This window comes from Amphiura filiformis, chromosome 5, assembly GCF_039555335.1.
Source record: "Amphiura filiformis chromosome 5, Afil_fr2py, whole genome shotgun sequence".
NCBI classification, from domain to species: domain Eukaryota; kingdom Metazoa; phylum Echinodermata; class Ophiuroidea; order Amphilepidida; family Amphiuridae; genus Amphiura; species Amphiura filiformis.
Genome location: NC_092632.1, coordinates 77,380,204 through 77,407,974, shown reverse-complemented (window position 1 = coordinate 77,407,974; position 27,771 = coordinate 77,380,204). Strand labels below are relative to the sequence as shown.

Below are 27,771 nucleotides of genomic sequence, written 5' to 3'. Positions count from 1 at the left end.
TAATTTAGGGAATTTTATCCTTCTTCTAGAACAGCTGAAGTCTAATTGATTGATTCACTTCCGCATTTTAACTCTCTGATCTTACGTTCGCGTGTATGAAGGTCTCACTGTTGTCGACCACATCTTGACTTATTATAGCAGCGATTTGGTAAATCCGGGTTAAGAATCAAAAAAGAAAGATGAGAAGTTTTCTCGTAAGTGTGTTTCTGATTGCTTTCGGCGTGGCCTGTGTAAATTGCAAGCCGTGGAAATCCAAACTTGATATGTCAGTCAAGTTCAAAGTTTGTGATGAAAGTAAGTATAAAAATCTACACCAATCATGACAACAACATCAACAAACATGGTTGTAAAATGTAAAACATTCACTGCAATAAAATGTTTTCATCCACCAAAATTGATCATGTGATAAATCTCCAAAATACTTATTCCAAGAAACACAATTATCGTGATATATACATTCCATTGTACTTATGCAGGAATATTCCATTTCTATAGATTCTATGAATGATGAATCATTTCTTGCATTCATGATTTGACTGTCTGAAGTTGAGCAGATCTTCATGATCATGAAGATTTAACATAAACACTCCAGAGTCAAAACATGATGTATTGATGAATGTAAGTGACTGCACTGGCCCCTGCGGCATGCATTCAGCACTGCGTTGGCTGCAGATACTGCTGCTGCTGCTGAGCGCACCAACCCTAATAAACAAGCCAGTCAGTACTGTGTTTAAGTAACTTCCTGTTAATTTCCCCCCATCAGGGCAGGTTGACAGTTCAACTGGGACAGGCTAACTTGGTAAAAACACAACCCAAGGTACGAGGTGAACTTGGTGGGGTACATTGAGTGATGACTCATCATGAATGTGTATACATACAAGTAGAGTGTTTTGTTTTGCTGCAAAAAACTATCATATTTGACTACCTTACATCAGTATTATGTGCATGCAGGCAAAACAATACTGAATACATGCATCATAATTAATGATGTCATTGAAGACTATAATATAGTTGTGATCTACAACTCACAAGGGCAATTATTAGTGTCTATGTACATTTCAAATAATTCTATTAGCATTTTATTCTGAGGATAAAGTTGAGTGAGAAATCTCTCATTTGAAAAATGAGAATGAACATTTGTCAGTTACATTTTGTAGTTTGACCTTTTGTGACCATCATTTAAAAGCGGTCATGTACTTCACTAAATGTTGTTAATTAACAATCACATAAAATGGTGATTATTTGTGGAAGGTATGATGATTTAAAAAATGAATTTTGTAAACCAGATATTAGTTTGTCAGTACCGTAATCCAAATTCAAATCCATAACTTAATCCTTTAGTATTTAATATACATGTAATGAAAGGTGATGAAGTTGGGCTAAAAAAAGCCAGTTTACCACATTTTGTTTTTTAATTTTAGAATTATAGAAATCCAGAAAAAAATTACAATTTGATTTTTGTTATACGAGTGGATATTCATACAATGTACGTAGTGGACCTGTGTTACATAAAATGATTAAAGATTTTTGTTATTCAAGCAAAAATTGGAAGAAAAAAAATGAACTCATTAAATACATGAAAGTGATTCTATAATTTTCAAAAAATATATCAGGTCTATTCTGCACTGATTTGACAAGATACATGTATTGTGATTTGAGTCATGGTCTATTCCATTAGTAGGCATGTTCATTAAATTTGGAAATTTAATAAATTTATCTAAAATTGCTTTCATTAAAAAGAGAATAATTTAACTTAAAAAATGAGGGGTCAATGATGTATGTAGGCCTATAATTTGCAATGTTATGAGGAAAAGTATGCTCGCCTGAATGTCCCAAATTGTGTGTCCCAGCATTATCAATTGATGGCTTCCTATGTCTTAACATGTGTGTATGTATTTTATGGCTAAATTTTTGAGCACGAAGGGCCATTTTACAAAAATGCACTAATGTTTCATGAAATGTGGTTTTCATTACGGTACTTGATAGTATCAAATATTATTCAAATGCAGATTTTCTAAACATCGTGCAGGTTGGAGTTTGAGGGTCAAAATCCAAATTTTCTTCATTTTCCAATTGGATTACACAGTTAAGACAGGATCATGGATCACAAGTTTAAGCTTAATAAAGCCCGCCCTCACATGTTCAAAATGTGATCATGTCTATTCCATTAGAGATTCAATCATGTTTCACCGTTCTTCATCACCGATTAACAACAATATGTTTACGTCGTCTGCATGGTTTTTAGCACTACTTTCAGGCTCTGTTGCTTTAGTATACTATCCAGAGAGGTTGCGTCAGAGCGAACACGCTTGATTCTCACATTTTGCACTCAATTCTTGCACTTTGCACTCGATTCAATTGCACTTTGCGATCAATTCTCGCACTTGAAACTCTTGAGGCCACATGCGGCTAATACAGACCAAGAAGTAAAATTGTTTCGAGTGGCCTATCTGTGGAAGGTATGCAGGGAGAGCATGGCACAATGGTTAGGGTACTTGCCTTAAGGTGGTTATGGATGCATTTTCTAGAAATTAGAAAATGCTTTGAGCATGTTTTAAACAGATTAATTGAGTAGGGTAAAGTACACTGATCAATATGCCTTTTGTTTGAGCAAATCGGACATACGGTTTCCATAATACATCAATTTTAAATTTTCTTTGTATCCTATTGTTTTTGTCAATAATCAATATAGTTAATGAGCTAAAAGGACTGGAAAGGCTCATTAATATGTAATTTTGCCAATATTTTGCTAAAATCAATGCATAAATGTTCAGGGTACTTTTATTTTGCATACATTTGCCCTGAAACTTGGTCAAAGTGTTTCTAATATGTTCTAATGTATATATAGTGAAGCCGCCTCTAATTTGCATAATTAATGAGCTAATTTGCATAAATGCTAATTAATTATGCAAATATGCAAATTAGGGGGCGGCTTCACTATATACATGTAATACATTAGAACATATTAGAAACACTTTGACCAAGTTTCAGGGCAAAAGTATGCAAAATAAAAGTACCCTGAACATTTATGAATGGATTTTTAGCAAAATATTGGCAAAATTATATGTTAATGAGCTTCTCCAGTCATTTTAGCTCATTAACTTTATTGATTATTGATAAAAACAATAAGATACAAAGAAAATATCAATTGATATATTTTGAAAACCGTATGTCCGATTGACTCCAAACAAAAGGCATATTGATCAGTGTACTTTGCTCTACTCAATTAATCTGTTTAAAACATGCTTAGAGCACTTTTATAATGCCTCCATAACCACCTTGCATGAGGTCCCTGGTTCAATTCCTGGCGGTGGCAATTAGGAAATTTTATTTCAGCACAGACAACAGTTGTGAAGTTACAGTCAAAAATTGAGGGAAAACCAATATTTGATCAATAAATCAATAACTACTTGCCTTGAGTTGCTGAATTTTCAGTGCAGCAGTTGTAGTCCTTGCCCCTATTATATACACTAGAGTACCTGTAGCTGTGAGGGCTCTGTAGCTGTACGTGAGAGCACCACCAGCATCAGATAGTGATGCTGTTTTACCCCCAATGACCCCATATGACATCTGACCCTAGATGACCTTGGCTTGATACCCTTTGACCTTTGATGACCTCAGTTTTATTTGATACATCCGTTTGAAATTTAGAAATCATTTTCAGCTATGAATGCTGGGAAGACATTGCAATCCTCACAGGGAGTGGTGAAATCTTCCTGTTCCTGTCATATTGAGAATTATACCATGTTTAAGCCATCAAGGATTCCACCCACCAAGTCTGTGCCCGATCGGACAAAGTTTGAAATTTGACCCCTCCGTAATGACCTTTGACCTCAATTTCATTTCGGGCATATATTCCCCTCGCATCAAGGATTCCACCCACCAAGTTTGAGCCTGATCGGACAAAGTTTGAAATTTGACCCCTCTGTAATGACCTTTGACCTCGGTTGACCTCGTTTTTATTTCGGGCATATATTCCCCTCGTATCAAGGATTCCACCCACCAAGTTTGAGCCCGATCGGACAAAGTTTGAAATTTGACCCTTCCGCTATGACCTTTGACCTCGGTTGACCTCGATTTTATTTCGGGCATATATTCCCCCCGTATCAAGAATTCCACCCACCAAGTTTGAGCCCGATCGGACAAAGTTTGAAATTTGACCCCCTCCGTAATGACCTTTGACCTCGGTTGACCTCAATTTTATTTTGGGCATATACTCGCCTCGTATCAAGGATTCTACCTACCAAGTTTGGGCCCGATCGGACAAAGTTGAAATTTTGACCTTTGACCTTGACCTCCGATGACCTTTCAAACCACCCCATAAACATGGAATGGCCGATCTATATCTATATCCGAAATATCGGAGCGATGCGTCGAAGCGTGGCGAAACGCATTGCCGGACAGACAGACACACAGAGCTTATTATTTTATTAGTACTAGTGCACCTGCGGCTGTGAGAGCCCTGATGCTGTGAGAGCACTGGCATGATAGCGATACTGTTTGACCCCAGATGACCTTTGAACTGGGATGACCTCGGTGCAATTTTTTTATGCTCCCCTCAGGCATACGAAGGATTCCACCTATCAAATTTAAGCCCAATAGGGCAAACTTTAAATTTAGCCCCTACATGACCTTTGACCTCGGTTGTCCTCAATTTTGTTTTGCGCATATATTCCACTCGTATCAAGGATTGCACCCACCAAGTTTGAGCCCGATAGGACAAAGTTTGAAATCCATGACCTTTGACCTTTGACCTTGGATGACCTCCATATAATGTTTTTCATGCTCCCCTCAGACGAAGGTGTCGACCCACCAAGTTTGAGCCCGATCGGACAAAGTTTGAAATTTGACCCCTCCGCAATGACCTTTGACCTCGATCGACCTCGATTTTATTTCGGGCATATATTCCCCTCGCATCAAGGATGCCACCCACCAAATTTGGGCCCGATCGGACAAAGTTTGAAATTTTGACCTTTGACCTTGACCTCCGATGACCTTCAAAACCACATGGCCAACATGCTTTTCCCGATACCTATCTGTATGCGAAATTTCAGCGCGATGCGTCGAAGCACGGCGAAACGCATAGCCGGACAGACAGATAGACAGACAGACAGAGACCGCTTATTATTTTATTAGTACTAGTGCACCTGCGGCTGTGAGAGCCCAGATGCTGTGAGTGCACAGGCATGATAGCGATACTGTTTGACCCCAGATGACCTTTGACCTATCAAGTTTAAGCCCAATAGGGCAAAGTTTAAATTTAGCCCCTACATGACCTTTGACCTCGGTTGACCTCAATTTTGTTTTATGCATATATTCCCCTCCTATCAAGGATTGCACCCACCACGCTTGAACCCGATAGGACAAAGTTTGAAATCCATGACCTTTGACCTCGGATGACCTCCATATAATGTTTTTCATGCTCCCCTCATACAAAGGTTTCGACCCACCACGCTTTGAGCCCGATCGGACAAAGTTTGAAATTTGACCCCTCCGTAATGACCTTTGACCTGGGTTGACCTCGATTTTATTTCGCGCATTATAGTCCCCTCCTACCAAGGATTCCACCCACCAAGTTTGGGCCCCATCGGACAAAGTTTGAAATTTTGACCTTTGACCTCGACCTCCGATGACCTTCAAAACCACATGCCCAACATGCTTTTCCCGATACCTACCTATATGCGAATTTCAGCGCGATGCGTCGACGCACGGCGAAACGCATAGCCGGACAGACAGATAGATAGACAGACAGATACAGCCCGCTTATTATTTTATTAGTACTAGTGCACCTGCGGCTGTGAGAGCCCTGATGCTGTGAGAGCACTTATTGGGGTATGGGCGCTTATTGGGGTATGGGCGCTTATTGGGGTATGGGCACTTATTGGGGTGTGGGCACTTATTGGCGTATGGGCGCTTATAGAATTCATTGGCAGCAAGTTTGGGCCCGATCGGACAAAGTTTGAAATGTACAAATCATTTGCAGCAATGCATTCTGGGTAGACATTACAGTGCATTTCAAATTGGGCAGATAGCCAAAAGCTGAATGAAACCCGCTTGGGCAGCTTGAAACTTGTTGTAGATTGTCTACTGGATTCTTTTTATCCACTTGCTGCTTTGTATCCACGTGGGGTATTTTCCCCTATTTGACCTTTGACCTTGACCTCCGATGACCTTGAAAACCACATGGCCAACATGCTTTTCCCGATACCTATCTATATGCGAAATTTCAGCGCGATGCGTCAAGCACGGCTAAACGCATAGCCGGACAGACAGATAGATAGACAGACAGATACAGCCCGCTTATTATTTTATTAGTACTAGTGCACCTGCAGCTGTGAGAGCCCTGATGCTGTGAGAGCACTGGTTGACCTCAATTTTGTTTTGCGCATATATCTCATATCAAGGATTCCACTCACCAAGTTTGAGCCCGATCGGACAAAGTTTGAAATCCATGACCTTTGACCTCGGATGACCTCCATATAATGTTTTTCATGCTCCCCTCATACGAAGGATTCCACCCACCAAGTTTGAGCCCGATCGGACAAAGTTTGAAATTTGACCCCTCCGTAATGACCTTTGACCTCGATCGACCTCGATTTTATTTCGGGCCTACATTCCCCGCGTATCAAGGATCCCACCCACCAAGTTTGGGCCCGATCGGACAAAGTTTGAAATTTTAACCTTTGACCTTGACCTCCGATGACCTTTAAAATCACATGGTCAACATGCTTTTCCCAATACCTATCCATATCCGAAATTTCGGCTCGATGCGTCGAAGCGCGGCGAAACGCATAGCCGGACAGACAGACAGACAGATAGACAGAGACCGCTTATTATTTTAGTAGTACTAGTTCACCCGTTGCTGTGAGAGTTACTGATAGCGATGCTATTTGACCCCTGATGACTTCTTTTGACTTTTTGACATGTTCCCGTCATTCTTTTTACTACTTTTAAGCCCAATTGGGCATAGGCCTACTGACCCCATTTGACCTTCGCCTCGAAAGTGACCTCGGTTTGATTTTGTTCATGCTCCCGTGATATTAAAATGTAGCCCCTGGATGACCTTTGACCTCGGATGACCTCGATTATATTTTTTACGTGTTCCCCTCATATCGAGGATTCAACCCACCAAGTTTGAGCCCGATCGGACAAAAATTGAAATTTGAACCCTACGTGATGACCTTTGACCTCCGTTGACCGCGATTTTATTTCGCGCATATATTCCCCTCGTATCAAGGATGCCACCCACCAAGTTTGAGCCCGATCGGACAAAGTTTGAAATTTGAACCCTCCGTAATGACCTTTGACCTTGGTTGACCTCGATTTTATTTCGGGCATAGGGGCCTATTCCCCTCGTATCAAGGATTCCACCCACCAAGTTTGAGCCCGATCGGGCAAAGTTTGAAATTTGACCCCTCCGTAATGACCTTTGACCTCGGCTGACCGCAATTTTATTTCGGGCATACATTCCCCTCGTATCAAGGATTCCACCCACCAAGTTTGGGCCCGATTGGACAAAGTTTGAAATTTTGACCTTTGACCTTGACCTCCGATGACCTTCAAAACCACCCGGTCAACATGCTTTTCTCGCCACCTATCCATAACCGAATATCGGATCGATGCGTCCCCAGCACGGCGTAAACGCATAGCCGGACACACAGACACACAGACAACCACACACACAGACTTCGCTGGTTATTTTAGTATAGTAGATAGATAGATAGATAGATAGTGCACCTGCGGCTGTGAGAGCCCAGATGCTGTGAGTGCACAGGCATGATAGCGATACTGTTTGACCCCAGATGACCTTTGACCTATCAAGTTTAAGCCCAATAGGGCAAAGTTTAAATTTAGCCCCTACATGACCTTTGACCTCGGTTGACCTCAATTTTATTTCGCGCATTATAGTCCCCTCCTATCAAGGATTCCACCCACCAAGTTTGGGCCCGATCGGACAAAGTTTGAAATTTTGACCTTTGACCTCGACCTCCGATGACCTTCAAAACCACATGCCCAACATGCTTTTCCCGATACCTACCTATATGCGAAATTTCAGCGCGATGCGTCGAAGCACGGCGAAACGCATAGCCGGACAGACAGACAGATAGACAGATACAGCCCGCTTATTATTTTATTAGTACTAGTGCACCTGCAGCTGTGAGAGCCCTGATGCTGTGAGAGCACTGGCATGATAGCATTTCTGTTTGACCCCAGATGACCTTGGTGTAATTTTTTTCATGCCCCCCTCATACAAAGGATTCCACCTATCAAGTTTAAGCCCAATAGGGTAAAGTTTAAATTTAGCCCCTACATGACCTTTGACCTTGGTTGACCTCAATTTCATTTTGCGCATATATTCCCCTCGCATCAAGGATTCCACCCACCAATTTTAAGCCCGATAGGACAAAGTTTGAAATCCATGACCTTTGACCTCGGATGACCTCCATATAATGTTTTCATGCTCCCCTCGTACAAAGGTTTCGACCCACCAAGTTTGAGCCCGATTGGACAAAGTTTGAAATTTGACCCTCCGTAATGACCTTTGACCTCGGTTGACCTTGATTTTATTTCAGCGATTATATTCCCCTCCTATCAAGGATTCCACCCACCAAATTTGGGCCTGATTGGACAAAGTTTGAAATTTTGACCTTTGACCTTGACCTCCGATGACCCTCAAAACCACATGGCCAACATGCTTTTCCCAATGCCTACCTATATCCAAAATTTCAGCACGATGCGTCGAAGTGCTGCGAAACGCATAGCCGGACAGACAGACAGACAGATAGATACACAGATAGACAGATAGAGACCGCTTATTATTTTATTAGTACTAGTGCACCTGCAGCTGTGAGAGCCCTGATGCTGTGAAAGCACTGGCATGATAGCGATACTGTTTGACCCCAGATGACCTTTGACCTCGGATGACGTTGGTGTAATATTTTTCATGCTCCCCTCATACAAAGGATTCTACCTATAAAGTTTAAGCCCAATAGGGCAAATTTTAAATTGAGCCCCTACATGACCTTTTGACCTCAATTTTGTTTTGCGCATATATTCCCCTTGTATCAAGGATTCCACCCACCAAGTTTGAGCCCGATCGGACAAAGTTTGAAATCCATGACCTTTGACCTCGGATGACCTCCATATAATGTTTTTCATGCTCCCCTCATACGAAGGATTCGACCCACCAAGTTTGAGCCCGATCGGACAAAGTTTGAAATTTGACCCCTCCGTAATGACCTTTGACCTCGGTCGACCTCGATTTTATTTAGCGCATTATATTCCCCTCCTATCAAGGATTCCACCCACCAAATTTGGGCCCGATCGGACAAAGTTTGGAATTTTGACCTTTGACCTTGACCTCCGATGACCTTTAAAACCACATGGGCAACATGCTTTTCCCAATACCTATCAATATCCCAAATTTCGGGTGGATGCGGCGAAGCGCGGCGAAACGCATAGCCGGACAGACAGACAGACAGATAGACAGAGACCGCTTATTATTTTAGTAGTACTAGTGCACCTGTAGCTGTGAGAGCCCTGATGCTGTGAGAGCACTGGCATGATAGCGATACTGTTTGACCCAGATGACCTATCAGCGCTATGCGTCGAAGCACGGCGAAACGCATAGCCGGACAGACAGATAGACAGACAGACAGAGACCGCTTATTATTTTATTAGTATAGATAGATAGATAGATAGATATCTTACTTGTCACCAATGCGCTATAATTTTTGAGAAGATGCAAAATAGGCACAAAATTGGCCAGGGGTGTAGTACCCCCTTAAACCTGTGACTGTTCCCAACCCGTCCTTGTGTTCAAAATGGACCCCAATGGAAATAAGCTTCAATAGAGGTTTTCTTGGGTTATCCAGGGTTGTCAAACCCGATCAAATCAAATCAAAAAAGGGAGTACAGAGTGAGTGATGACGTCTACGATCTTTGGTTGCTAGGAATGAAATGATCAGATGTGATACAAGACATAAAAAATTTATTTATTTCACATTCGCCTCCCTCATCATTTTCTTGGATCATTGCATATTTTTTTCTTCAATTTTTATATTAAAATTTAAGTAAATTGAATACTCCATTAATGCTGAAAAACAAGATTATTATTTCCTAATTCGCAAGCTCAATCGGAAATAAACAATTTCCTATTGCGCCTGCTTCTGGTTTTTGACAAACATGACAAACACAGTTTCTCAAACAGGGGAATATCGCTTGTCAGCTGTGAGTACGACGGACACTCCGCCCTACTAAGGGCTAAAAATGCTAAAAAGCGCCAGAGGCCCGAGAGGCCCACCACCATACCTACCTACTTACTTAGGCACGCACCTCAAAAGAACTGCAAACCTCAATATAAAGTCTATTGACTTCACTGGAAATAATAAAATATATTATCTTACCTTAAGCTTTCCTTTAAAAAATACTACAATATGTTCCTGCCTGCCTGCTAGAAACAAATTAAGGATGTCATGCTTGACTCTTGAAACTTGACCTGACATGACCCTTCCTCTTCCTCACAAGCCCTTTTTTTTGCAGACTTGACACTGTTATATCTACATATATAAAGATAAAACCTTAAAACGTTAAAACATAAATTGACAAATTTACTGTCCGCACTGGCCGAGCTGGCAACGATCACTGACCAGACCAACGCCCAGCTAGACCAATTTGAGCTTCAGCCAAATTGCTAAAAGATCGATATAAATCGATACCATCATCCGCTCCAAAAGGAAATGTAATTATTTCCTAATTCAAGCAAGCTCAATCGAAATAAACAATTTCCTATTAAGCGCTGCTTCTGGTTTTTGACAAACATGACAAACACAGTTTCTCAAACAGGGAATATCGCTCGTCAGCTGTGAGCACGATTTGGACACTCCGCCCTACTCTTATCACGAAATAAAGAACGGGCGAATAAATGAAAGGCAACAACAAAATGAATTTCTTAAACTTCACAGAATCACATCATTATTATTCTTAATCTCATTCTCTTTAAATTAATCAATATCAATAATTTTATAATTACGTACAACCAAATGCGCGCCAACCGCTCTGAAATTGCTTACACTACAATCCTAATTGTTTAGAAACAGAAAGAAGGTTATCTAAGGATTCCTTCACGTAACCGTCTTTCGAACCTTCTGACTTCCATCTTCCGTGCTTCTTAAACAACCTGTCTGGCACCCCCACTGAAGCGGCTGCTGTAGCGCCCGCTCTCAAACTATGCAAACTAAACTTTTTTGCATCTACGCCTCACGCTATCTAACGCTTCCTTAAATAATTCTCTGCACCTGCTATATGTCATCTTACCATCCCTCAATTTGTGCACATTCTTTGATTTGAAAAAAGTAACCGGTCTAAATAAAAAATTTTCACTGCCTGATATACAACCTAATTGCATATATCGTTTTAACATCTTAACGGGACATGTTATAGAGTCCGTCTCGGCAATAACTACCCAACTTCCTTCCCTGTATTGCTCAGTTTTACTCTTCACAAGAAAAATTCTGACAAATGAAGAACCGAACTCCACATCACATTCTCGAATATTTATCAATTCATCGTTCCGTAAAAACCGGCATATGAAGTTAAACAAATTGCACACAAACGAATATGCATGAGATTGGAACCCATACCAAATCTGAAAACAATCTTATTGAGAATGTCTGGAGTCACTGGATCCTTCTTGGGAACTGGTTTTGCTTTTAGACGCTTCAAACCTTCCAATAAACATCGGAGAAATTTTGAATCACATGGATTGTTATTTACTTCAGGATTGCAATCATGATGCCATTTCAAACTGTAAAAAGCAGCCTCTATTTTGGAAAAAGGTGCTTGATCAACGACAAATAAATAAAGTACCTTGAAATGTCATCCTGACTGGCCGGCATATGAGAAACTCTGTGCACCAAACACCACTCTTGCCAAGCAGAGAAAGCTTTAGAATACTTGTTTGCTGTACTAGTGGCACGAGACGCCTTTAACACCTCTCCCAAAACACGCCTATACTGGTCATCCCTGCATCAAAATATGCAAAAAATATGGTGTCAACAAACATATATACAATCTTGTATATTACACAAAGCTGCACATACTTACAGTGTCCAAACGGACTTAAAGAAAAACCAATCGGTTTTACATTCTCTAACCCAACCATGCGGTAATGGGAAAACTCCCTGAGTGCAATGCACTACTAATCAATGGCTCTGCAGCCTAATGCACAATACTGCGCTTCTCATCTTAGAAGTACCAAAACTGAATTAGAATTCTTCCTTGTACAAAAATATACTTTGGATTACTAAATCTGATCACTTCAGCAACCATATGTCTGAAAGGGCTACTGCTGGAAAAAGTAAAGGCCAAAACAAGGTCAAGTCCACTCTGGCACTACTAAAGTCCCTGTCGCTTTGCTAGCCTGAAGATGTTTGATCGCCTCGCTGACTAAACACACTGGAGGAACCACCCAATTGTTGACCCCTGCCCAATTTCTCGCAAAAGCATCCACTCCGCTGGTACCAATGCACCAAAATCTAGAATTAAAAATTGGCAATTTACAATTGAAATTATCCGAAAAACGATCAATTCCATGCGGACCCCATAACTTGTCCATGAAACCAAAAAATTCATGCGAAACTCCCCAATCGTCAAAATCATATTGTCTACTAAGACAATCCGCCACTGTATTTTCCTCTCTAGGAATCCACTGCACTTGCAGGCTGATACTGTGCGCCTTGCAAAACTCAAATAAGGATAGACTTAACTCTTGCAATTCGTAAATCATGCTACCTTTCATAATAATTGATACCACACTCTCATTATCTGTATGCATCTTAACAGTTTTACCTGCTAAAGAATCAGCAAATGCTTCAATAGCAAGTGCTACACCTTTCAGCTCACGCCAAGCTGAACTTTTACCTTCCTCATGATCTTCCCAATTCTGGTGAAAATTCTTACCACCACAAACCACTGTCCAAGCACCACAACCTGATGCACTAGCATCTGAATAAATAAGAACCTGCGGTATGCGGAATATGTGAATAACATGCGTTATTCAGATTACGTAATTGAAATTTCCAAAAGAACAACTCTTCTATCAACCTGTTATCACTAGATAACTAATACACCAGATCCCATTGACTCGTTTCAAGATTTCCATGTGCAAAAATCTAGATTTTAACATTACAATTGATCCTACCACTGGAGAAAGAGAAATTATCTTCCCTGTAATGGAAGCCAACTTCCGGCTGAAACTTTAGGCAAACTATCTTGCAAGATGCGAATGGAAGCCAATAAATCATCTACTCTTCTCTGAGTAACTTTCAAAGAACCCTCACATGAATTCCATGAAAAACCTAACCAATCCAACTCCCAAGGACACCAAATTGACTTCTCCGTATTTGGCACCAAACCTGCATCAATCAAATCTCGCTTCACTCTCTGCGCTGTATGACGGCACTTCTCCTCCGTATCCTCTCTACCCCATCCATCATCTAGATACAAAACTACGAAAATACCTTCACTTCGCCAATACCTGACCAAAGGTCGCAAGCACTTAGAAAAGATGTAAGGTGCGGTGGTTAAACCAAATGGTAAAACTAGAAAATAAAAATATCTAACTCTGCCTGAAAATTCCCATGCAAATCCCAAAAACTTTGTGTGCTCGTCAAAAATATCAATATGGTGATAACCTGATTTTAAATCAAAGGCGAACATGTAATCACCTTTCTTAAAATATTTTAAAGCATCTGACCAATCCTCAAATTTAATTTTGTCTTTCCAAAGATATTGGTTGACAAATCGCAAATCTAAAATCAACCTTTTCTTACCAGAACTTTGAACTGCCACAGTTAACGGATTAACAATATAAGAAGGTGCAAATGACTCGCTAATCAAATTCTTTGATAAAAGATCTAAAATAGCTTCAGCGACAAAGTCTGAATTCTTCAAAGCAGATTGATTGTTCTTTAAAAATGCTGTAGGAGGAGTATCCACAAAAGGTAGCTTGTAACCAAATTTAATAACACTTAAAACTTCAGGATATGCATGAATGGTGTCTTCCCAAAAGTCAATAGACGCTTTAAGCCGACCTCTTACAATTGGTTCCGCTGATCCTTGCTCATATTCATAAAAGTTCTGATAGTAAAATTCAGTATCGTACCCTGTCTCTTCTTGTCCCGAAACAACTTCTGAATCTGTGAATGCACCTTGACCATCTGCTCCTGCATCAAGGAAAACAATTATGGGAGCATTGCCATAACACCATGCCATGATATAATAAGGCCGGAAAAAACTAATTCAATATACCAATTTGTCAATGTCAATAAAGAAGAACGCCTTCCTGACAGAATAATAACTCTGAGCATTGTTCGCAAAACGTGAAAACTACACATCATTACAAACATGTCATGTGATGTATACAAAAAATACTGCACTGTGAATGTGATGTCGTGTAAAGAACTTCGCTGAAGAACCACCCTCAGTCGATGAACGCCAAATAAACAAAACCCGTTTCTACTCAAAATAATATCTGACAGCTCCAGATCATATAATCAAAACAATATTCGCACAACATTTTTATAATATCATACAATTCATCGATTTACCTTTACCACTGCTGGTGCTGGGAAACGCCATGTGCGCCGCCATCTTTGACACTGGACGTTTGTTTGTACCCTCCACATTCTCTCCTCCAGTGCCCCACTCCTCCGCACCTAAAACACATGTCAGAGGGCTTGGACCTGAGCTGGCATATCCTCCTGCTCTAGCATAACCAGATCTAACTGCCGGTCTATAGCTTGAATTGTAGTAGCCACGAAAAGAAGACTGATTACCAAAACCACTAGCATTTGAATCAGAATACGGCTTAGAATATGGCTTAGACCTGGGCAAGCTTGATTTCTTCTTCTTATTCTTAGCCGCTGCCCTAGATTGAGCCATCCTGATGCGCTTTCTCATCATCACTGTTTTCAGCTAGATCGTCCTGCAGATATTCGTCCACCACGGACCAACCTACCAATAAACAACCAATTATAATCAAATACCAAAATTCTTATAATTGTGCGCTTGAAAACCCTTATATACCTACCCGTAGGCCTACTCCTCGATGAGTCTCAATAAAGCTGTAAACCTACAGTTGTATCGCACCCAAGTTCCTTTTTTAAACTAAAATTAAATTGATTTCTTATCTTCATCCTATCTACTGACCATAGATAAATCGATCTGCGTATCCAAGCGGACGGGCTACAATAATGTAATACTAATTATGCTAGGTTAAATCATTCGTAACACCTATTAAAATCAATTCTGAAACTAAAACGAACCATTCTATATGCTATCTTTGCATTATATCTATGGCCTAAATATAAAAAACTCACCTCCTTCCGACTTATCCGCTATAGGGACCAACTTATTCCTCTTGGTAAGTTCGTTGAACACCGAATTTAGACTTTCACTAGCTGTTGTTAGCGAACCTTCCACAATATTCTCTTGGGCTTCTCCGACTAACTTTAAAAGAGATTCGTTAAACTCGAATTGCGCTTTATTGCCCTTGAATCTAAATTGTAATCCTGCTGATTTCTTTAATGATTCAACCTGCGATAAAGCCTTCTCACTCTCCTTCTTCTGGGCGTTTATAGCCCTGTCAAAATTCACCTGAAAAGAACCCAACGCTTCAGAAACCCCAGCTTTAACAATCTCCGCCACTTGTTTGGCTGATAAAGCAGGATTAGGCCTATTAATTGTAGATGCTCCTGCAACACCTTGGTCTTGATCCTCTACACTCATCGCTGTAAATTTCCAATCTCCTCAAACGAACTCCCGACAACAAATTTACTGTCCGCACTGGCCGAGCTGGCAACGATCACTGACCAGACCAACGCCCAGCTAGACCAATTTGAGCTTCAAGGCCAAATTGCTAAAAAGATCGATATAAATCGATACCATCATCCGGCTCCAAAAGGAAATGTAATTAGTTAGCATGAATCACTTTCAAGTGTTTTTGTAACACTGAAGAAGTCTAACCCTCATGATCTTAAAATAAAAAGGCTATGGCATCAGTTTTCCTCAAAGATGCTGAAAACTGCTAGCAATGTAAATTTTAAATGAAAACTGCTGCATCAATATATATGTAAAAAAAAATGCACCTCCCTCCCTCCCTCTTCACTTTTCCAAAAACATGTGGACATGAAACAAACTTTATGTGGCCTATATTATTCAAGTTGACTTCCATGAACGAGTTGCCATTTTTACTCATTAATTAATTTTAACAGATTGTCATGTTGACTCATTTTCACTTGTGCAGATGGAAAATACAATGCTTCCATTTGTTTGAAGCCAGTGATTCCTATCCATTTTGTGTTGATTTCTTGTTTAATTTATATTTACAGGTGCCTCATATCTTGCTGAAGTCGGCACTGTGACAGTTGAACCGTGTGACAAACAACCATGTACTTTACGTAAGGGGAAGAATTCAACAATTACTATATCATTCACTGAAAACAAAGGAGGTAAGTTAGCTCATTGACAAGTGAAATAATTATCATAACAATTGGATTGTCAGGATTTATATTGTATTTTGAAGGGTTCACCAGAAAAATTGCATTTCATCTGGCACATCTCACTATAAGCCTATAGGTCAAGTTCCCCCTAATCCTTTTTTAAATAAGTCAAAAAATATTTTACAAAATGTAAAAATGTAAACAGATATGTTTAGCCCTATTTGTTTTATCCATGTGAACCAATTTATACCGTCACACATCATCGCGTTCAGTCACAATGGCTAATTATGTAAGAAAAGAGGCCATTTTAAAAGTTGCACCTGAGTCCATAGCAGTCAGGTTTTCTTGAATAAACATATGAATAGGCCTGGCCTACTGTACTGTTTGAGAATTGACTCCTATGGACTCAGATGCAACTTTTAACACTGTTTAAAATGGTCTCTTTTTTTTCATAATGAATCATTGTGACTGAATGCAATAATTTGGTCCATATGTGTAAATTGTAAAACAAATAAGGCTACACATAAAAATACTAAGGCTTAATGGCTTCCAAGACCCTATAGGAGAACTCCAACACCTTTATGATTTCCCAATCAATCTGATGTCCTTTGCTGCTGTCAATGTCCTCCTTAATAATCGATATGGCAGCTTTGGATTTATGTTCTGTTAGCCCTTTCTTGAGTTTACCGTACATCCAGATTTGCCAATATTGAGGTGTTGATGTCATTTTCACTAAATGGATAGAGAGAGGAAATTAAGTGACATTATAAGCAGCCAATACCGCTTCATCAATGTCAGAACTTTACAAAAAATACAAAAAAAGGGAAGAAACAAACAGTAAATCTTTCCAAGTTCAAACTCATGTCTTATTTAATTACACTTACACTTGTCAGTATATTTCTCTTCCTTACACAGTTCCAGCTGTAAACGACACCAAGGCAATCGTCCATGGAATTGTAGCAGGTATACCATTCCCATTCACTATTGACAATGATGATGGCTGTAAAAGTGGAGTGAAGTGTCCAGTAAAACCTGGTGACTCTGAAGTATACAAATTCACGCTACCAATTTCATCAGTATACCCATCGGTATGTTAAAGTACCTTTGTGTAAAAAGTTCTCTCCTTCATACTGATAAGTTTGGTGGTTTTTTTTTCATCATCCTAATTTGATCTCATCTTGATGTAAAAGTTTGTTAACAACAAGGACATGGACAATTTAAAACTTAGTCCCTATTCCAGAAATTAACAGCATTTAATTTTTTGGATTGAAAATTATTATCCCGTTTTGCCAAAGGAAACACATCTAAATCCTAATCCTTTAGTTAGTTCTAACTGGCGATGAAAGTCAAATTTAAATATTTGGAAATAAGGGCCAGAAACATATGTAATTTTTCTTATGTTGTGACAATCAAGCCCAAAGACTTGTACTAGGACTAATTTCAAGTTACACATTCTAATTTTTAGAAAACGCATTTTGTAATCTTTTACATAATCAATTTCGTGTTTGACCATTGTCATTAGAGGTATTTATGAAAAACTTGATGGTTTTAGATCTCAAAATGTCATGGCAACTTGACATAGCTGGCGGGCAAGTTGTAAAATACAGAAACTGATCCAAGCTGAAGCGTAAGCCCCAAGGGTAGCGTTAGAATTAAACACTCCAGTGTCCACAGGGACCCCTGAACTTGCAGAAAATTAAAAAGTAGGGGGTCCGGAGTAGAGTTTGGTGAGTCTGAGTTGCACAAATGCAGCATAAATAGTATGTCAGCAATAGCGCTAGATTGAAAAACAGGGGTACAAACTCTATTTTTGTGGGTCCGGGACCCCAAAAAACAACTTATCGCTACCACTGGTAAGTCCTTCTTGTTGTGCTAGCTGACATGTTCTTTTTTGTTTTGTCACCAGGTTGACTGTGTAGTGAAGTGGGAACTGAAGCAAACAAGCAAAGACAGGAAGAAGGATGGTAAAGAAGTCTTCTGCATTGAAATACCAGTTGCAGTGAAATAAAAAATATTATGATCATAGCTAGATAGGAATCCTGAGGTCCATTTCACAAAGCTTAGAATATTCTATAAAGGGATATACTCTCTGCGGTGCAAATTATGAATAATCGCTGTAACACTTTGTCAAATAGACCCCTGGTTGATATCTTTCATCCAACTTCTGTCTGATCCTGTTTCTTTTCCCCATGGTGCACTATTAATTAATCAGTATTTAGGTAGTTGAGCAGGGTGCTTCAGCAAGTAATAAAACAGTGTTTATTTCACAGAAGTAACTATCAAACAAGGGTGAAATTAAGCAGGAGACAGGAGCTGTTTGGCCCCCAGAAACTCTGCAATGGCCCCTGGTTCCATCTCATTTGTAGTTGACCAGGGGACACGTTTTTTCACAAAACTTGTCCCCTGGATAGTGAACCAAAAATATTAAATTTTAAAGCAAATAGTATTTATTTAACCCATCCAGCATTATCAGCATATCATTATTTTTATTGGCCCCTTGGCAATTGGAAGTGGCCCCTGGTTTCTTCAAATCTTAGTGAACCAGGGGCCACTTTTTTTGCAGAAGTGGCACCTGGTTCAAGCTCTCTTATTTTCACCATTGCTATCGAATCAGCCTTCATCTGACAGAATATCATAAAAACATATTTAGAATGTTCCAAACTGTGGATTTCTACTGTTGGGTGTAAGGACAAAAGCTTGTTGGGTTCCCACAAGGTCAGATGGCACACCTCATGACCTCTATTATCTGGATATGCTAAATATATACAGCTATATATCAGTATGCACAATGAAAGATGCCTGATTTGCATGAAGTATTTGTGCACAGTGTATAAATCTATGAAGTTAAAAACATATCATTGCAATATCCTTTCTTTCTTTTTTTTTGCTTCTAAAATAGTGCACAATGGCGGGAATTAAATGGGTAAATAAAAAGAGTCCACACCACATGTCCACCTTCATAGTATGAAGTCAAAATGTGCCCATCCACCACAAACTGGTCGTAAAGTCGGTATTTTCCATTTTGAGATACAATCAAAAACAGTATTTGGATTTCTATGTAAAATATATTAGGAATTTGACCTTTGATGAAGCATAACTTCACTTCCAGATGTCCGATGAAGCTGGTTGAGGTGTCATTTTAAAGCTAAAAGTGCATTCTTTCCAAATCTGCAATAAACAGAAAATGATCTAGAGCTGACTTTACTACCATTTCGTGGTGGACGGTCACAAATATGTGTGCAATATACCACAGAGAACAAGTGTGGGCAGTCACTTCCAAGAATAATAAGCCAACAATACATCTGTGCACATTGATAGTACTTCATACTTGAAGCTGAACAAAAGATGGACTAATTCCATTTGAAATTTCATCTATAAGTTTCAGTCCAGTAGGTAATATGTGTGTTTTATGTGAATTCCAATCAAATTCTGTGTAAGATTTGAATTTGGATTCTAAGCAATTTATAAACACATACCAGCCCGTAGACAGCTCGTTATAAAAGTAATTAAAGTATGGAAGCCGCCATTACCCTGCCATCGTGTAGGCCTGGAACACTACCGCAATTTCTACCGGCTATATCGCGTTCGTGCTCTGCGTTTAAGTCATGAAAAATCGCGGCTTGCTGCATCCACGGTTAGACTTTTTCAAGCCTGCTACAGTGCATTTTTTTCAAATGTTGAACAGGTTTTTGAATACTTTTAATTATATTTTTTAGCGCATCCATGAACTTAATTTATCAAATGCATTAAATCAACCAACAATCCCGCTATCCAGGCCAGGATTTATACAAGAAAAATACTGTTTCAATCACGAAAATTAACCTAAATTTCGCGCATACACATAAGACTTGGCGATAGTCTATTCAGATTTTGTTGTCAAGCTCGAGGTGATTGACCCCTAATGATTGACAGTTGGGAACGCGTGCTGTGCGCGATGCTGAACGCGTAGTCGTGGTAGCCGGGTTCTAAAGTGGGTGCTAAAACCTCAAATGGCGACCTCCATGCGTGTACCGGGGGGGTGCTAAAGTGGAACCAAAACAACAGCGGGAATCGTGTGTTAAATCAACTTAGAAAAGAACAGGAGGGATCAGCGAAATTTACTGTCAGCCCTCTGCACATACCAACAGCCAGTTTTAATATAATTTTGTTTATTTGTTTTGAATTTCAAAATCATCCATTGTACTTCAAATGAAGGTGATATCAGTATCAATGCGATATGCTTCACCTTCAAATGAAGGTGATATCAGTATCAGTGTGATATGCTTCAACTTCAAATGAAGGTGATATCACTCAGTATCAATGCGATATGCTTCATCTGTGATATGGTTCACCTTCAAATGAAGGTGATATCAGTCTCAATGCGATATGCTTCAAATTCAAGTGAAGGTGATGTCAGTATCAATGTGATGCTTCATCTGCGATATGCTTCACCTGCAATATGCTTCACCTGTGATATGCTTCACCTGCGATATGCTTCACCTTCAAAATGAAGGTGATATCAGTATCAATGTGATATGCTTCAACATCAAATGAAGGTGATATCAGTATCTATGCGATATGCTTCATCTTTATGTACAGCCCTGTTTATGAGGGGTCTGTGATGTAAATATTGAGTATTGAACAACATGATTTACTGAATAAGCTACTAATGTTCAATGTGTAAATTACTATTAAAAAGACAGATGTTACCCTCACAAAACCAAGACCCAAGATACGCGGTATTTTCAAGGAAGTCTTGGCCAATTAACATAGACCAGGCATTAAAAGAACATTTTAGAACGTGTTCCCAAATATTATGTATAAATGTTTTGATATCAAAAGACAACATAGGAGAAATTTTGTTAGTGATATTTGTTTATTTCTAACTTGGTCATGGTTTTGTGAGAGCAAAATCACATTTAAATGATTGAACCAGTTATCACAGCAGCCTCTGAAAGAGATGTTTGTGTTCATTTTTATATGGCAATTTTGGTAGATAAATGCACTATGTAATTACACATGAAAGATGCTGTACATGTATGCAATTGTAGTAAATAATGACTTTTGTGACTACATACAAAATCAAGGTAATTATGTTTCTTGTGCTTTAGATTGATTTCCTTATGGAGATCTTCTGATGTACATGTTGATGATCTTCTGATGTACACATACACGTCAGTGCCAGAAGTGAGTAAGTGAACATTTGGCTATTTACACACAGTATGTTATACTCATGATCATCTACACATGGCAGCTATTGCACTTGCCCACTTCTGACACTGAGCAGTTAACAGGGTGATACAATTAAACATCAATGTATTTCATTATGCCACATCAAGTTTCTTTCAAAATATATGAAAGAAAAATCTTTGGTTCGGTCTCTTTTAGGCCATCTTATCTCAATGTCACAAAACCTGTGAGAATAAAATGTTACAGGGAGTTTTTTTATATTGTATAACTTCTATAGGATTCCATTTAAAATTCACACTACCCCTCGGATGATTTTAGAAATATCTGCCACAGGGGGAGTATGAATTTCAAATGGAATGAACACATTAGGAGCTCCATTTGAAACTCACCCTCCCTCTGTGGAAGATTCAGGCTGAATTTTTCTCAGAGGGTGTATGAAATTCAAATGGAGCTGCTTAATGTGCTCATTCCATTTGACATTTATACTCCCCCTGTGACAGATATTTCCAAAATCTTCCACAGGGGGAGTGGATTTGAAATGGAATAGCCCATTTACAATGACAATATCTCTAAAAGCACATGAATTTTTTAATTGAATCAGGGGTAAGAAAAACAAATTACAGCCCAGAAATATAAATCTGTGGCAAAGATTTGAAGCACATATGTCTGACACCCTTTGAGAATGACGCATCATTCACAGATGATTCTTTTTTAAGAGTTGAAAAAACATGTAATTCTGCAATTTTGAGAGGATATTTTTAACCATAGTTCATAAAATTGCTTATTCTAGGTGAATTGGTATTACAAGAAATCTATAGAATGAAATATATACAGAGATGTCACTTTTCCGATTTTTATAGGAATTATGATTTTTGAACATTTCAGAAATAATAATAATTAATAATAATAATTGCCAAAAAAAAGATCATTCATGGTTGACTTGAAGAAAAAAACCCCCATTTTGTGTCTTCAATATATGCAAAGTTATAATTTGTATTCACTTCATAAATGTGTTGGATTTGCAATGCATCCATTTTGAAATCATATCTATATGTGCTGATTTCACTCTCTCTCACTGTACAATACATGTAGGTTTTGTAGGCCTTATTTAAGGGGGTACTACACCCCTGGTCAATTTTGTGCCTATTTTTGCATTTTTCTCAAAAATATAGCGCATTGGTGACAGGTAAGATATGTATATTATAGGGGCAAAGACTTCAACTACTGCACTGAAAATTCAGCAACTCAAGGCAGGTAGTTATTGATTTATTGATCAAATATTGGTTTTCCCTCATTTTTGACTGTAACTCCACAATTGTTGTCTGTGCTGAAATAAAATTTCCAGTGCAGTAGTTGTAGTCCTTGCCCCTATAATATACATACTGTTCTTGTCACCAATGCGCTATAATTTTGAGAAAAATGCAAAAATAGGCACAAAATTGGGCAGGTGTAATACCCTTAATGTATGCAATGTTCATCAACATCAAAATAAAAGAATTATCTTTTCAGAGTTCAAAAATTTAGTGCTTTACAGATATTTTTATGATACATTGCATAGTAATAATATATTGATGAACACAATGAGTTGTGTAATAGCCTAAACTTGGAAATGTATTATTCGGTATCATAGTTTACAAAATTTTCTTGTGGGTGCCCTGTCCCTACACCCCTGCCGGGGCTGTTCCATCTGGACCCCTGCAGCACGCCTTGCATAGGTACTTGGGGGGGGGGGGGCAAGCAATTGAACACCCCAGTGGCATCTCTGTATATACAACTAGGAAAATATTCATATGGTTGGTTATCTTTTTCTTTCTTATACTTAATAATTAGTGTACTCAGAAAAATAAGAATATCATATTTATGCAATATTATTGTAAATATTGATGGGAGATATTGAAAATGTCATATGACAGTGGCAACATCAATAAAGGTTATTTTCACAAGATGTTACCTCTTTTCATAAATTGAAGGTGCATTGTGTGAGCATTGGTAACATACAGATGTGGCTCCACAGGCAAAGTCCCTGTGCTTTGTATGCAATGAGAATTCTTGCATATTCATGAGGGCCAATCATTCTATTGACCATGGCTAACAAATCAATCAGTGGTGCGTACATTTGAGTTTACACAAAAATATCAAGACTGCACTTTGAAAAATACACTTCACTATGCAGGGACAGGGTGGGTGTAGCATATGCGTCTTTCGCACTTTATTGATACGATTTGACAGATGATGTTGGACTTTGTTAGAGCTTCAGATGTATGATATATCTGGTTGTGATTATGTTATGTTATATATGTGTACATCCATATTAAAACGATGCACTTGTCGGCTGCTACATGTGTCTCATTTCACATAATAACTGAGAATAAATACCCGGGATAAATACCAGACTCATCTGAAGTGGAGGTCACTTCAAATCATCCCCCAAGTCACATGATCTAGGAATACAGAGAACATTCCTTTACCATGTGACTTGGGGATGATTTGAAGTGACCTCCACTTGAGATGAGTCTGGTATTTATTCCTGGCCATTATGTGAAATGAGACACATGTAGCAGCTGACAAGTGCATCATTTTGATATGGATATACACATATGTCATTGATCAGGATCATTTTGGTACATACAAGGTCAAAAGCAGTGCAGGCTGCTGAATTCCACGGTATCTTTTCTACCAGGGTAGATTGTAAACTATATAAAAACAAAATGTCAAAAACAAAATGTCACAAGGCATTCATTTTTACTCTGAGATGTTTCATGTATAAAACATGTTAAATTAGTATGTGTGTATTTTGTCCCTGGGTGTTAATATTTTTCTTATTTAATATTTGAAGGTAAAAACCTTGTATTTATTTAAAAGACTTGTAAAGTTCAGGTTATATTTGTGTGCCCTGTGTATTCCATCACTGACTAATTCAAATTATTTGCTTTCACATGAAATATATGTCAAATTTTAAATTAAAATTGCCCACAGTCTTTTGGTAAACTGAATCGTGTCCAAAGCAAGCAGTTTACAAATTTACATGACATCGTTGGGCAGGAAAAACCTCCTATGTGTCATTGGCCCCTGAACATGCAAATCCTGCGATGTAACCTGTTGGCAGTTTTGTTTTAAACATGTTCAGGGGCCACAAGCACATAGGAGGTTTTTCCTGCCCAATGATGTAATACTAAAATCCCTATTGCAATGTACCATGGTGAAGTTAAATACTAAGTTTCTGATGTGTTGCAATAAGAACTCCATTAACAATGATAACTTTAGAGCTTTTTAACCGTTTAACAGTTTCAATAGTTTGTTATTTTCCTCAAATAATTTTCAGTATGTAAGACCCACAGAAACTATGCTTCAGAATAATGCTACAAGACATGCTTTAAACCTTGTCAGTGCCTTTCAAGAGAGTACATATGAAAGAGCAGAAAGAAAGAAAGAGAATGTATTACAATATAGGTGTATAAGTTTACTTTGTTTTTGTATGCAAGTATTATGCTACTTATACATATTTTAGATATACATATATGTAAACATGTTACATCTTGGTTATGACTTGGGACAGTTGCAAGAGGTTGAAGAGCCCTTGTATATCATCTTTGGGCGGGAAATACCTATACTTGTGGTCCTTGAACATGTTTAAAACAAAACTGCCAAGAGGTTGCATATAGGAGGGTTTGCTTTAAACATGTTCAGGGGCCAGTGGCACAAAGACTAACTCCTTCAGTCGTCTGCGCATGTATTTATGTTATGCTTTGTGGTGATGACTGAATAACTTACAGTTCATATCGTGTCGGATTTATGAAAATGTTCTTATGTGGCTTTGGTTGTGTGCCATAGCGTGACTGACTAGGGGCGCCATTTTACTGTGTCGTTGTGACAAGATCACACTTTGAAGTTCTAAAAATAACAAACCCGGTCAAAAGGCCAACACATAGTTTTCTTAGTTGTCAACCCAGAGAGTTGGCGAATGAGGGCAGCAGTCTACAATGGCACATAGGTTTTCCCAGCCCAATGATGATATTGAAATGTGTTATCATGCATGTGCCTAAACCTGTACAACATATGAGTAGACCTCTAGCAGCATTCACAAGATAATATAATGTTGAAACACTATGACAAATCAATTTGTCCCCATGATGTTTTGCTTAATAAAATATGAAAAGGAAATATTGAGTTTGTGTAATTAATTTGCAATGTTTTAGGTGGATTGGTGGGTGACACACCGACATCCAGCCCTCGAATTAACCCACGGCACCCATGGCATTTTGTTGTGGGTGCCCATCCCCACTGCCATAATGCCCAAGGACTTGCTGTGCCCTCTAATGAAGTTGCCGTCGGTGCCCTAGACTATGCCATAGTCGATTTTTGATAAATAAAAATGTTATTAATCATGATGAACGCATTCAGTTGAACTCGAAATTATACTGATATTTATTACATCAAAATACTAGTATAAAATGGTTATGAAAAAGTTTATATAATTATATTTGTGACGGTAAAAGTAAAGTATAGGCCCTACGTAGGCTTATATTATTGAATGCAACATATCATAATGGCATAATTATAATGACACTTTAATACTGAACAATTTTTAGAATCTGCCAATTTATTATCCGAAAAACCATCATTATTATGAGTAAAGGTTGAGTTATGGTGGTTTTATTTCCCCTAACCCTTAATAATACCATATTTGACATGGTTATACATGAAAAATTAACCTTTTCTCACATTTGATGTTTATCTACCTGACAAATAATGTTTGCTTTGCTTTAAAATATTAATACTAAAACATTTGAACAATCAATTAGCTACATATTGATTCCAAAATGAATTCATTATCATGAGTTGAAGTTGAGTTATGATGATTTATATTTCCCCTACCCCTTAATATTGTTACACACGCTGCTTCATGTGGAAAAGTAACTATTTTTTACATTTTCAGTCTATTTTACTGACAAGCAGTGGTTGATCTCACGCCACACATATAAATATTCAAAATATTATATGAATGGTAACTTACCAAACAAATGTTGTTAATGGAACTTATATAGTTCAGCTGAGTGACATATTAAGACGTGTACAACACCCCAACCCCGAACCCTATACACACCCCCACCCACACCCACATACACACCCCCACCTACTTGGGAAGCTAAAAAACAGAGGGCGTACGGTGACTGAAAAGATCAGTTGTGAAAATCTATCAATTGTGCACACATTCATTAAATCAGAGTTTTAAGCTTAAATGTAATACTCACTAATAGCCAGAGTATGCACAATTGGCAAGTGGACTACGGAGAAGTCTATCGGTGCCCCAGCCTTGCCCCTTCATTATAAAATCATCAATCTATGTTTGTGTGTGTTTTCTTCACTTTTGAGAAATTGCCTTGGTGCCCTTCCCAAATTTTCAACAGTTGCCATGATGCCCTCTTGAAATATTACAAACTGCCGTGCTGCCTTGCCTTTTCACTGAAAATCCAAGGCAATTTTCAACTTGCCCTAAAAAAGTTACTGTGCCCCTTCAGATCCTTAATTCGAGGGCTGCCGACATCCCCCGGTTAATAATTACATTATACAGCACTGAGACACTGAAATGAATACCCAGGATTGATACACATGAATGTGCTATGTACGGTTTGATATTAGACGATAAATCTTTGGATACCGGGATAGAAAGTGGTGAATATCTCCCGTAATTGATTTAGTTTAAAGAAGCCAGATTTGGTTCCTTGCACTTGAAAAAAAGGTGTTCAATGGATATGATCATGAGTCGTTAGCTAGCATCTCCAGAAAGAAGCGTGCGTCTTGAACTGAAAAACTGACAAAAAATATTCTGATTTTATATGTGCCGAACTATAGTGCTGCACTCACTCGTGCAAGCAGCCTCACTTGCCACTGCCCTGCCCTGGAGGAGGGTAATTTTTTTTTTTTTTGAGGGGGGGGGAGAGGCAAGAGTTTTTGGCTAGCTGATGAAAGGGGAGCAAGTAATTGTTGGCAAGCGGGAGGGGGATGCAAGCAATTGTTGGCACATATTCATGGGACCCGGAAAACAGTACAGAAATTCTTACACTCGCAATATATCGCAAGGTTTGCAAATTGAATCGCA

The 27,771-nt window shown here is 38.8% G+C and overlaps 2 protein-coding genes across 5 annotated transcripts; one reads left to right on the top strand and one right to left on the bottom strand.

Moving 5' to 3' along the window:
• Positions 1-55: 55 nt before the first annotated feature.
• LOC140153762 (NPC intracellular cholesterol transporter 2-like) lies at positions 56-21,878 on the top strand. 3 transcript variants are annotated; one of them, XR_011859140.1, is made up of 6 exons: positions 56-294; positions 16,392-16,511; positions 17,418-17,590; positions 18,409-20,739; positions 20,783-20,994; positions 21,038-21,878. XR_011859140.1 is itself a non-coding variant. In XM_072176615.1 (4 exons), the coding sequence occupies exons 1-4, from the start codon at positions 180-182 to the stop codon at positions 18,508-18,510; spliced, it is 510 nt and encodes a 169-aa protein (XP_072032716.1). In that variant the 5' UTR covers positions 56-179; the 3' UTR covers positions 18,511-21,878. The 3 variants fall into 3 exon arrangements, 1 of the variants encoding a protein (XP_072032716.1); XR_011859139.1 differs by having other exon boundaries at positions 18,409-20,994; XM_072176615.1 differs by having other exon boundaries at positions 18,409-21,878.
• Positions 10,306-14,679, bottom strand: LOC140151976 (uncharacterized). Of its 2 annotated transcripts, XM_072174276.1 has the most exons (4): positions 14,610-14,653; positions 14,165-14,225; positions 11,869-12,024; positions 10,306-10,559 (listed from the first exon to the last, which is right to left on the bottom strand). In XM_072174276.1, exons 1-4 carry the CDS (start codon positions 14,650-14,652, stop codon positions 10,454-10,456), a joined length of 366 nt encoding a protein of 121 aa, XP_072030377.1. In that variant the 5' UTR covers position 14,653; the 3' UTR covers positions 10,306-10,453. The 2 variants fall into 2 exon arrangements, 1 of the variants encoding a protein (XP_072030377.1); XR_011859011.1 differs by lacking the exon at positions 14,165-14,225 and having other exon boundaries at positions 14,610-14,679.
• Positions 21,879-27,771: the final 5,893 nt, after the last annotated feature.

Bases quoted from the DNA above. Each gene is read 5' to 3' on its own strand.
- LOC140151976 (XM_072174276.1), bottom strand. From the start codon at position 14,652: ATGGCGGCGCACATGGCGTTTCCCAGCACCAGCAGTGGTAAAG. The intron at 14,226-14,609 runs GTAAATCGATGA...TCCTTGATGCAG, and splicing joins CAGCACCAGCAGTGGTAAAG to GAGCAGATGGTCAAGGTGCA. The intron at 12,025-14,164 runs GTACGATACTGA...ATTTTGATGCAG, and splicing joins TCGGGACAAGAAGAGACAGG to GGATGACCAGTATAGGCGTG.
- LOC140153762 (XM_072176615.1), top strand. From the start codon at position 180: ATGAGAAGTTTTCTCGTAAGTGTGTTTCTGATTGCTTTCGGCGTGGCC. The intron at 16,512-17,417 runs GTAAGTTAGCTC...TTCCTTACACAG, and splicing joins ATTCACTGAAAACAAAGGAG to TTCCAGCTGTAAACGACACC. The intron at 17,591-18,408 runs GTATGTTAAAGT...TTTTGTCACCAG, and splicing joins TTTCATCAGTATACCCATCG to GTTGACTGTGTAGTGAAGTG.